The following is a 12137-nucleotide window of genomic DNA, read 5'->3' as shown; positions in this document are numbered from 1 at the left end:
CATCTGCTTACTTGGTGAAGGGTCCTGTGGTGCCTAGGGGCTGGTCTGCTCATTCCACTAGGGGAATGGCAGCCTCGTGGGCGGAGAATAGTATGATTTCTCTGTTAGATATTTGTCGGGCTGCGGTTTGGTTTTCGTTGCATTCCTTTGTGAAGCATTATAGGATTCCTGTGCATGCAAAGGACGAGGTGCGCTTTGGGGCAGCAGTTTTGACCTCTGGCCTTAGTAGGTCCCTCCCATAAGTTAGTTACTGCTCTGGTACGTCCCACGCGTCTTGACCGGTCTGGAGGGTCGCTGAGGAAGGTGAAATTAGATCTTACCTGCTAATTTTCTTTCCTCTAGACCCTCCAGACCGGTCAAGAGCCCGCCCTGTCTGTATTGGAGGCCAGGAGGTGTATTTGTTGGATAATTCTTGGCTGCTGTAAATTGTTGTTTCTCTAATTGCAGACTGTTTATTTCTGTTTTGTGATAGGAGTCTGGGACAGGTGGGGCTCTTCTTTGATAGTCCACCTGTAGAAGCCCAACTGTTTTATCAAAGGCAAAGGAACATGTTTCCGTAAGAGCAAGCGGAAGATGTTTCTTGTTTTTGCAGTTTACTGTGACCACGTACAGGGTTGCTAGTTGTTGTTAGTGTTTTTTTTTGTTTCTCTGCTTTGTCAGGGGTATACTGGCTAGTGGAGGTTCTGCACAGGTTATATATACAGGCTTCAAAAGCTTAGTGTTTTCTCAGTCTCCCTCTGCTGGTAGGAGGACATAACCCACGCGTCTTGACCGGTCTGGAGGGTCTAGAGGAAAGAAAATTAGCAGGTAAGATCTAATTTCACCTTATTTTATATGACAGTGGGTATTTATAAAGACAGCCTTGCTTAATATCATCAAACACCAGTGTGATCACTGAGTGAATATTCTATGTACTTATCAAATGGTAAAGATTTGGACTATGGTTATCTTCCCCTCACTGCAGTTTTGATATGGCTTGGATTCTATGACTTATTACTTCTGGTAATATTTCTTTTACCCCATTCCCTGCCCTTGGCTCTATGTATGTTGAGCTAGCTGCAGCCATCATACTAGCAACAGAATCTGCTATTCCAAGCCATTCACTCAAAAAAAAAACAAAATACCCAAGTACATGCAATGAAATAGAAAAATCACAAACTGGTGCATAAAACAATGGATCATGTGTTTTGTGTGTTACTTTATTTGTAAACTTTTTTTTTTTTTTTTTGGTACAGATAGTTTCAACATTGTGATCTAAAACAGATTTTGATAGACACACATTCTGGCTCATGTTTTACTAGGACCATATACTAACCATGATCTATATCATACAAAAATACCTTCTAAGAAATGAGTATGTTGGTCTTGCTTGTCTAGTCTATATTCAAAAAAAAGAATACATTTACTATCCTGCATATGCTGCTTATTCTCAGTATTTCATTTTAATAGTAAGATGTTTGTAAATGTAGTCTCAAAAAGGAGACAGGCACTTGATTTATAAAGTATACTTTAACTTCACATGAAGTACAAAAATAGATATTAACAGCAGCAAAGAGCAACTATCTATGAATCCTTTGGTAAATCAAGGCTAATACAAGACCAATATGACTGACTGATTTGAAAAATCCCAACGACAATTACAAAGGAAGGCTGATCTTCAACAAAGAAGCAAATAGTGCATTTTCTATATCCTTCATTATCTCACTCCACCACACTCATGCAAGTAGACAACCTGGCCAGACTGTTCTCCAGATAATGTTCCTGAAAATCAGTGGCTGGCCCTGATGAGTGGTGCATGTTCAGGCAAGAGCTGCTCCTACTGGTGTATGTGCTGATGGATATTGATCAGAAAGAATTTAATTCTCCTCTAGAGAACGAACGAGCTATGACTAACCTGGAAAAAAATGAATAGGAAAGCTTCTTTAGGGGACCAGAGTGCTTTGATTGAAAAACACCAAGTCATCAGACTATAGTGTGCAATGGTTATACAGACCAGAGGTGGCCCATCTGTCCTTACACACAGCAAGTCAAGCAATGCTAGACTAAGCAGGGTCAGGGAAGAGTTATTAACATGTAATGATTTATTGAGCCCTGCTGCTGGTGGTACCTCAGAGGTAAGGGTACTCAATCCCTATTCACTAGGGCAAAACCTGGAAATTTTGGAAGGCAGCTGTAAAACCTATGTCCAGTCTCTGTTACTCAGAGAGGGGCCAGGTGCGGTGAAGAAAATTACTCAAGGCCCCCTAGATTAGGAACATGGTCAATATTAAGAGTCACAAGCAGGAAAGTTAACATGGACTGGGTATTTTTTTTTTTCAGGGCTTCTCTCACTAACTGTGCACAGATTAGTCAAATGAAGATAAGCCAAGAATCTAAGTAATCACATGAAAATCTCCACTGTGTGCCTGGCAATAAGCAGCATCTGGAGTTACTTGAATTTCAAGTACTACTAAGTATTGCCCAACCCTGATAATTTCATTGCAATTCGAGAACAGAGTGGAAGCTTTATTTTGGGGGAAAGGTGAAAAGTGAAGTATTGTATAACATATACTAATTGTCAAGTTGAGGAAAAAAAAAGTTAATTGTACCCTTGTTTTCAGCATAATTAATCAAGCTGAATATGGAAATCCTATCCTCAAAATCCACAGCTGCTTACCTAGATTTATAATATCAAAGTGTCAGCATTCTCAAAATGGAATGGGCACTAACAGAAAAATAACCCCTTTCAGTTTTGGCCAATGTTATGCTTCTGACTCCACACCTTCATTTTCTCCATTGTTCCTCTGATCATCTTCTTGGTCATTTAACAGGATGAATTTACCATCATTTGATAAAGGCACAGACATCAAGAGCTGAGCTAATGCTTCTGGATCCTAAAACAAGGATTGTTGCAGAGTATTAATAGAGATTTTCTCCAAACTGTGTGCTCTGCTGTGTAAGTATTGGCATCTTCATAGCAAAATCAAAGCTGCATCTTAAATGAGGTATATATGAAAATATAAACATGTTCATTTTTATTTATGATGCTTAATGGAACACAAAATCATTTCACCCTTTAATAATTTCTTTGGAAATTATTTGAATCAGAAAATTGCTTTGCAAAGCTAAGAAAAACCTAAGTATCCTGGAGCACTAACTCCAATCTAATAACAGTTTTGAGATTTACCACAGGCAAAAATATCGTAGGGATCAATATTTAGCCAGTGGTGTTATTCCATGTATGGCCACTGGCATTGAACATCCGGGTTTTTGTGGCCATCTCTCTCGTATGTGGTTAAGTATGATATTCAACACTTAACCCTGTAAGCAACACCGCATAAAGACAGGACTATGGGGCCCTTTTACTAAGCTGCGTGGGCGCCCAACGTGCGTCAATTCAGATTTACTGTCCACCTACCGAGTGGTCCTGGTGGTAATTTCAATTTTTATGCGTGTCTGCTAGGCGTGCTGGAAAATATTTATTTTCCGGTGCATGGCACAAACCAGGTCATAATCGTCATTCTGTGTGCGTAGACCATTACTGCCTGGTTAACACGTGAGACCTTACCACTAAGTCAATGGGTGGCAGTAAGGTCTCAGGCCCAAAGGAAAAGCGCCAATTTTTATTTTGCCGCATGTCCATTTTTGACCCCCCCCCCCCCCCAAAAGGCCTTTTTTGCAGGGCCGCTGAAAATGAACCTGCATGCGTCCAATACATGCATCTACACCAGCGCAGGCCATTTTTCAGTGCACCTTAGTAAAAGGACTCCTAAGTTTTATGTGGTCCAATATGGCTGCATAACTGCCGACTCCGCCCCCAAAATGGCCAGCTTTCAGTTTAACAGTCTGTGGTGATATTCAACGGCACTAAACGGTTAAGTGCCATTGAATATAATTAGATAGCCCTACACAAGTGATTTAACCGGCCAAGAGCCACTTCTGGCCGGTTCAATCGCTTTGTACATCAACCCTCTAGTGCATTCTAAGAAGGAGAGCTTAGTAAGTGGTGGTTTCACCAATAGGCCATGTACTAATACAATACAGAAGAATAACCAAAAAGAAGGAAAGGGAAAAAAAAAGTCTCTTACTTTTTGAGCCTCCGTGATCTCTTTTCCCAAGCTTATAGCATAACAAATCTGCAAATGAAATTAAAAAGGATTACTGGAGCCTGAACATTCTTAATTACCTCTTATTTGTATAGTGGTGAAGTATAGTCAGCAAAAATTGTTAGCACCACTATCCCTCTAGATTCCAGTTTGCTGAAAGCAATATTTCCATCAGGTAAGGTGCCTGCACTAGAATTTCCTCTACAATCTCGGTTTACCAGATTCAGAATATCTGAGTTGCCTACTGCCAAGTGTTAAGGTAACATAACCTTAAATTTTATTGCTGCCACTGGGCTGTACACATAGGCGCCCGGTATAAGAGGCTTTTGATTGACAGCTCAGCTGGTCTGATTCGGACCACGACGCCGCCGACATGACACACACCGCATCGGCATCAGCCCCCAGTTCCGCCCGTGGGCCCTGGGGCTCGCTGCTCGGCCCAGCATCGTCTTTTTAAGACCCGCCGACGCGCGCGACCACGACGATGCCCACACACGGACGGACACATGCACCATCCTAAATTCAGCCCGCCCAGCCCCAGGCCCTTGAGTTCCAAACTTCCGCCCGCTTGGGCTCTCACCAGCGCGCCGGTTGGTCCTGTGCTGCTGCCTTACTGCGAATCAGAAGACAAGACGGATGTGCGGCTAGCGGCTTCTTTTTCTTTCTTCGCCCCGCCCTCGGCTGGGCTCGCCCAGGTCCTCCTCAGCTCACGTCAGCCTTCTTCGCGCGCTGGCTCGCTCCCGTCCCGTGGTGTACTGTTCCGCATAGGCAGGAACGCGCGGGACGGCACACGTAGTAGGAGAAGAAGAAAGACAGAGAGTACTCTCTGTCTGATGATCCCTCCCACTTCCTTCTAGAAATTTGCCCCGGGTCCAGGGGGGGCCGCTTGGATTTCAGGAGACAGAGAGGTAAGTGCTGCTCTGCTGTGCTGACTGACTGAAGGAAGGTTTTTTTTAAAACAAAAGAAAGAAGTAAAAAAAAAAATTATTTTGTTATTTTTGTAAGTTTCATGCAGATCTCTTTGTTTAAACATAACTTAAACAAAGAGATCTGCATGAAACTTACAAAAATAACAAAATATTTAATTTTTTTTTTACTTGGCCAGTATGTTATACAAGGCTCTATCTGAACCCTTGTTTGAGCAGTAATTTCAATATTATTTGGAGCAAGTGGTAGCCATTTGTAGATAGTTTCAGTAGAATTTATGACATAAGAAATATTGCTGTTGATTTCATATCTTTTTTGAAAGGTATTTCATTTCACTAGCCCTGGTAATATGGCTCAGGGCATGTTCAGACTGAGCTGGAAAACCAAAAAGGAATTAAATATTTTCCCTGTTTGGAAAAAACATTCCTGTAACAGCTAGTGGATTTGGAAGCTGGTTTGAGAACAACCAAATAGGTCAAAGGGGATGAAGGAAATGCTGCATGTTGACAAGTACCATTAGAATTCTTACAATTCTTTTTTTTTTAATCATTTATATTGGTGTATTAGGTTCTGCCCAGTGTAATATTTATGGTTCTGAGTGTGTTTTTGCACAAAGTTGTGCATAGTGTTTTGCAGTTGAGTGATTGTGGTTAGAATATGCTTTGAGCAACCACTTTATTCTTTGACATATGATACATATCTAATATCTAAATTTAATAAAAGGTATTGTGACTTATTTATTATGTGTGTTATCAGACAATTATGGATTTAAGCTCCACCCCTGCCCCCACCCCTAACCCCGCCCCCTTAGCCTCCCCAAACAGTTGGGCCACCGACCGCCTATGGCTGTACAGACTCCATGACCTGCACTCCTGGCAAAAAAAAAAAGCCCAATATCCTTTTCACAAACTCAGGTTATTATCACAGACACTAATTTGTTCAGTTTAACAACATTCACAGTTTTTTTTCTCAAGTAATATCTTAAATAAACTACTGCAGTCACAACAATATTTACTCTTCTTTTGCCTGAAGCCAGAGGATAAGGAAATTTCTTGCCCACACAGAGCACCTACATCTGTAACAAACATGTGGTTCTTTTACACGAGAAAGTAAAACAAAATCATTCCAAGACCTTTTCGCCCTCCGTGTTGCTCTCAAAAATGTAGGCGCTCATTGACCCTTCTCCATCAGAATCTGGAAGCCGAATAACAAATCCAACTAATCTTTTGTTTTCCTGATGAGCAGCAAACTGAGTGACACTAGAAAGCTCAAACTGTGGGGGTGGGGGGAGGAAAAAAAACAAAAACATTTAATAGTTTTTCACAAGCCAACCTCACCTACCTAGAGAAAAAAAAATCCATAACATACATTCACTGCCAGTGGCAGCGGTGCACCAAGGGAGGGACGGTGGGGGCGGTCCGCCCCGGATGCACGCTGCTGGAGGGGTGCAGAAAGCAGCCGCGCGCCTGTCGGCTCCACTGGTTCTCTGCTCCCTCTGCCCTGGAACAGGTTACTTCCTGTTCCAGGGCAGAGGGAGCAGGGAGCCACGCGGCTGCACCCCGAGGAGGAGTGCACATCAGCGACCCGCCCCGGGTGGCAGCCGACCTAGGATCGTCACTGGCAGGTAGCATACCTAGTTTTGGCCACCCAGGGCAGAGAACCCTGTTCTTCCAAGCAAGGGAGTGCACTGAGCAGTCTTGCGACTGTTGGCTCTGATGGTTCCCTGCCCCGGAACAGGAAGTTGAAGTCAGAGGGGGCAGATGACTAGCATAGTCAACAGCCATGTGACTGCTCAGTGCACCCCCTTTACTGCCTGCACCTACAGCGGGCCGCACCCGCCGCCCCACCCTTGGTATGCCATTCTAGCATGTGTGTGTCTTTATGATTATGCTATTCTTATCCATGTACTATAAATCTGATAATCCTCCTCTTAGTTATAGTTTACAGCAGTTAACAGTCATATCACCCAAACCGACAACAACCAGGGAGGGTTTTAAGGAGTTTAAAGATCAAAGATTTTCTATATAGAACCGTTTCGTAAGAAAGATTCTTTACAAAGTGAGGAAGTTAAAGCTCAATCATTGGATTTAAATTTGACTCAAATTATTGAAGGAGACAATGAGGGTTTAACAACTGCAACGCTTAAAGTGATTTTCATACTTCAACCGGATAGAGACTGGATACTCAAACAATTTTTTTCTGAATAAGAGACCTGATTTCCTAGACTGTAAAATTTGAATGTATCCGGACGTCTCAAGAAATACCCAAAAGAAAAGACAGGAATTTCTGAAACTGAGACCAAAGGCAATACAACTTGGAGCTTTGTTTTGGCTGAACTTCCCCTGCAAGTGCGTGATAAAACTTAATTCAATTAAGTATGTATTTTTTGAGGCTAATCATTTAAACTCTTTTTTGGAGGCAAAGCTGAGAGACTTACACCCTCCATTATCAGGAACATTAATAACTTCAACTCCATAAATATTGTATATTGCTTGGTATGCTTACATCAGCCTCCATTTGTTAGATTTTGAAGTTGTCTTCAAAAAGTTGAAATATTTTCCTGAAAATTGTGATAATTCTCCCCAATATTGTGGACTATAGACGAGTAATGATCTTGTTACTATAAAATTTTCCCTTTTTTTTTTTCTTTGATGTATTTTCTAGAAATTTACCAAGATACTAAATCGTCTTTATCTGTACTCAAGATATCATGCTTGAACGTATTTTGAAATATATAAATAAATAAGGAGTTTAAAGAAGCCTCAACAGTGCACCCCTTTAACTTGTGACTTGACCACGCCAGCTAGGGGCATTCACGCTCATCAAGTTTCGATCCTTCCTCAGGGTCCGTGGCACCTCTATCACTGTTCTGATGACCCGAACCTCGTTGCTGCAGCTCCCGGGAGCTTGGGTCATCAGACCAGTGATAGAGGTGCCACGGACCCTGAGGAAGGATCGAAACTTTGGCCATAGTCGGCCGTGGCCCTCTAGACTGCACGATACAGCTAACCCAGATGAGTACAAAAAAGAAAAAAGGAAAGAAATGAAGAACTGAAAAAAAAAATAGGAAAAAAACCAGAAGGAGGTGGCGGTGTGGAGCCGATGATGAGAGTGAATGCCCCCAGCTGGCGTGGTCAAGTCACAAGTTAAAGGGGTGCACTGTTGAGGCTCCTTTAAACTCCTTAAAACCCTCCCTGGTTGTTGTCGGTTTGGGTGATATGACTGTTGTTAACTGCTGTAAACTATAACTAAGAGGAGGATTATCAGATTTATAGTACATGGTGTAGAAGCATCCTCTTCAGCTCGTAGTATGCTATTCTTATGTCGGGCACAGAAAACTGCATGTACATTAATAAAAAATTACTCACGCTTGTCCTTGTAACCTGAGTCTGAGGATCTATTAATCTGTAATTAGAAGGAAAACTTAAGTAACTAACACAAATGGGAGAATGGTAGTATTTTCAGAAATATTTATGAATTACTGGGATGATTTTTTTCCCCTTATAATAACCTCAAATAAGGAGGAAAGAAAAAAAGAAATGGCTGGCCAGCCCATGATCAGACTCGCCTTTGTTTTGGATAAGGTAGTGTGGTTGCCATACAGGTAGGTAAATAGAAATAAAACAAAAAAAAAGGAAAACAAGGTGATACATTGACCTTATAGTCGTAATATGATTAAGATAATCCAAAAAAGAGGTAATTTTAAAACAATCTAGAACCTTTGAAATTAAAATGAAGAAATATTTTGACATCTACCAGACAGGATGCAACAAGGATCTCAGTTTCCTATCACGTTACAAACCATAAAATTATTCTGCTTTGTCACCTTCTGATTACTTATCCATTTCGCTATATGTGACCATCTCTGGAAAAAGGTGAATAAAGTCACCAAAAGCAAAAAAAAAAAAAAAAAAAAAGTTTTAATGAATTCTGTTAGAACAAACAATTTGTAACACAACAGTCCAAACCCCATCCTTTTATGTGAAAAAAAAAATAAAATTATAGAAGTTCAAACATGTAACTTTTGCAGACTGCTTATGGACCCATGACACACACAAAAAATCAGCAACATTCTGGATTCACTGCTTTAGTCGCCTTTCCTAGAGACAGTCACATACAGTTGTACTATCTATATTTTGGTATTGCCATCTTTTGCTCACAACTGACCTGAAGAAGGCAAGATGCCTTTGAAAACTTGTCAAAAAATGTATTTAGTCCAATAAATCACCTTATTTTCCTTTGTTTTATTTTATTTCTATTTATCATCACTTGTGTTCTTAGTTTCAACATTTTTTATTAAAGGCAATTCAAACCAAGTTACACAATTTACCACAAAATACGTAACAGTACAACATAAACCAGATTCAGTAACAGCTCTATAGTTATATATTCCCACCTCAGAATATGTCTAAACCCCATCCAACCTCCCACCCACCCCAACGTCCCTGCCCCACCCCCCCTCCCCGTGACCCCTTTAGCCCTTAAAGCTCCCCCCCTTCCCCCCAGGAACCTAGTGAGCCCATGTATTACTATGATAATGGGTTCAAACTTCATTAAATCACTTGTGTTCTTTTAGGGTGAGTCAAGAAAGCATGGGCCCTCCATTTCTCACTTCTTCTTTCTCTATCTTTTTAGTAAAATGACATAGTTCTTTGCTCCTATTGTAGGGAAGGCTATATCCTCATTCACTGTAAAATTTAATTTGTGTAGCAGTTCAATGGCACTGCTGCTGCTTCAAGACAGCCCCCTCACCTCACCCATATTATTACCATCATGCTGCATTTCCAGTTCCCAACCTGCTGATAGACTAAAGTTTAATTAAAAGAAATTATTACTTAGTCAAGGCTAGGCTCCATGGGGCCCTTTTACAAAGGCATGCTGAAAAATGGCCTGCAGTAGTGTAGACGCGTGTTTTGGCGCACGCAGAATCATTTTTCAGCGCACCTGTAAAAAATGCCTGTTTTAAACATGTTTGCTGAAAATGTACGTGTGGCAAAATGAAAACTGCCACGCATCCATTGTGGGTCTCAGACCTTATCGCCAGCCATTGACCTAGCAGTAAGGTCTCACGCAGTAACCGGGCAGTAATGGTCTATGCGCGTAAAATGCTGATTACCGCCTGAGTGCCAGAAAATAAAAATATTTTCTGGCCCGCGTAGCGGACGCGCATCAAAAATTAAACGACTTAAAGGGCCACGCGGTAGCCAGGCGGTAATTCAAAATTGATGCGCGTTGGTCACGCATAGGCGCCTATGCAGCTTAGTAAAAGGACCCCTATCTATATTAAAAGTCTAAGTGGTAGCTTCATGGGTGAGAGAACCATACCAATAATTTCAAATTATACACCGAGCACAATAAAACAAACTTAATAGATAGCATTGGGTAAGAGAGGGTGGAACATGTAGACAGAGTAATAGGAGTTAGAAAATAAGGAGACTGACAGAAAGCTGCATGTGAAGCTAGGACAGGAGTGGATAAGAAATCCTGCTACAGTATGTGCAGCCAGGCTTTTTCAGGGAGTGCATTTCAGAATGTGAGGCTACTCTGGAGAAGGCTCACTGGTAAGTGTCACATCGTGTCAAGTCCTTTAGAGAGGGTGTGGTTAGGGGGTGTTCCTTGGAGGGACCATAGTGACCTTGTCCTGTTCAAGTACTCTGGCCCCTTTAATAAGCCTTGAAGATCAGGCAAACTTTTAAATTTAGACCTATATTGTACTGGTAGCCTGTAAACCTTTTGCAGAAGGGGAAATGGGACTTGATATACTGCCTTTCTGAGGTTTTTGCAACTACATTCAAAGCGGTTTACATGTATTCAGGTACTTATTTTGTACCAGGGGCAATGGAGGGTTTAGTGACTTGCCCAGAGTCACAAGGAGCTGCAGTGGGAATCCAGGTTCCCCAGGATCAAAGTCCACTGCACTAACCACTAGGCTGCTCCTCCACTCATTCCACCAATAAGAGCCAACCTCATCAGTGATGTCACAATGGCTTGATTGCCCGATACTTGGCTCACTTCTGATATTGTGATGTCATAAGGGAAAGGGAAAATGGGACTTGATATACCGCCTTTCTGAGGTTTTTGCAACTACAATCAAAGCGGTTTACATACATTCAGGTACTTATTTTGTACCAGGGGCAATGAAGCATTAAGTGACTTGCCCAGATTCACAAGGAAATGGTGTGAGGTGGTCACCTCACTTCCAACCTTCTATCAGTCTTGCAGCAGCATTCTGAATCAATTGCAGCTGATACAAACCCTTTTTAGTAATCCAGTCTTGATGTTATCATAGCAAGAATCATTGTGACCAGTCTTGCATACTCAATGTATGAAGAGAGGTAGGGTTGTCTCCTCAAATGATAGAAGCAGCTCATGAAGATTGTTTGAATTTAGGAAATCGGTGTGTAAGTGTTGAGTGTAGCTGAACCCAAGGTTCCTGACTTGTGATTAAGTTGAATTCCTATCTCCCAGAAAAGATTTTGATATCAGGTATGTGCCCACAGGAGCTCTGTTTTACTTGGGTTCAGGCAGTTTGTTGTTTTTTTAGCGCATTCTTATTTTGTCTTGAGGTGGTTATAGACTAATCACCAAGCACAAGATGAAATGAAGTTTTCCATGGAAGTTGTCCTCAAAAAAACCCAACAGACAAGTTTACCTATCCTCTTTAACTGCCTTTCATGTCTTCTCAGATACCACAGGATCTCCAGTCTCAGGTCTTTCACCACCTGCAAAGACCTTGCTTCTGGCTACAGAAGCACACAAATTGGTAAAATCAGTTTCCATAATGTCTATTGGCGCTAGAGAGTTTTCCATCCTTTGTGAATGTGTTGGCAGAGGTGAAGCATGTAAAGGGCGAGTCTGTGTCCAGCCTCTGGCCAGAGGCAGTTCCAGCTGCAGGTGCTTCAATAGAGGGGAGCTACACCTTGGGAGGAACATGTTGTCTAACATTTCAGCTTTGGAGTTTAACTCTCATGCTGAAGCGATGTTAATTACATGTATAATTTCCATGGGCTGCACAGATTGAAAGAAGGCATGGTTTGGGCAGTCTAAAATTTTGGACTTTTAGGTGTCCTCTCCTTATTTGACATTTGGTCACTATGGAAGGTTACTCAGATGCTTCTTGGGACT

At 41.7% G+C, this 12137-nt stretch overlaps 1 protein-coding gene across 1 annotated transcript in view; it reads right to left on the bottom strand.

Moving 5' to 3' along the window:
* Positions 1-1178: 1178 nt before the first annotated feature.
* Positions 1179-12137, bottom strand: part of APPL2 (adaptor protein, phosphotyrosine interacting with PH domain and leucine zipper 2) — a 96133-nt gene continuing 85174 nt past the window's right edge. Inside the window, exons 18-21 of the mRNA XM_030214153.1 lie at positions 8381-8417; positions 6145-6285; positions 4068-4115; positions 1179-2873 (exon numbers count right to left, since the gene is read on the bottom strand). Of these exons, the coding sequence (XP_030070013.1) occupies positions 2742-2873; positions 4068-4115; positions 6145-6285; positions 8381-8417 (358 nt within the window). The 3' untranslated portion in view covers positions 1179-2741. The remainder of the gene's footprint in view (positions 2874-4067; positions 4116-6144; positions 6286-8380; positions 8418-12137) is intronic.

This window comes from Microcaecilia unicolor, chromosome 9 (genome assembly GCF_901765095.1).
Source record: "Microcaecilia unicolor chromosome 9, aMicUni1.1, whole genome shotgun sequence".
NCBI lineage: Eukaryota > Metazoa > Chordata > Amphibia > Gymnophiona > Siphonopidae > Microcaecilia > Microcaecilia unicolor.
The sequence above is the reverse complement of the archived record's forward strand: the minus strand, read 5'-3'. Positions and strand labels throughout refer to the sequence as shown.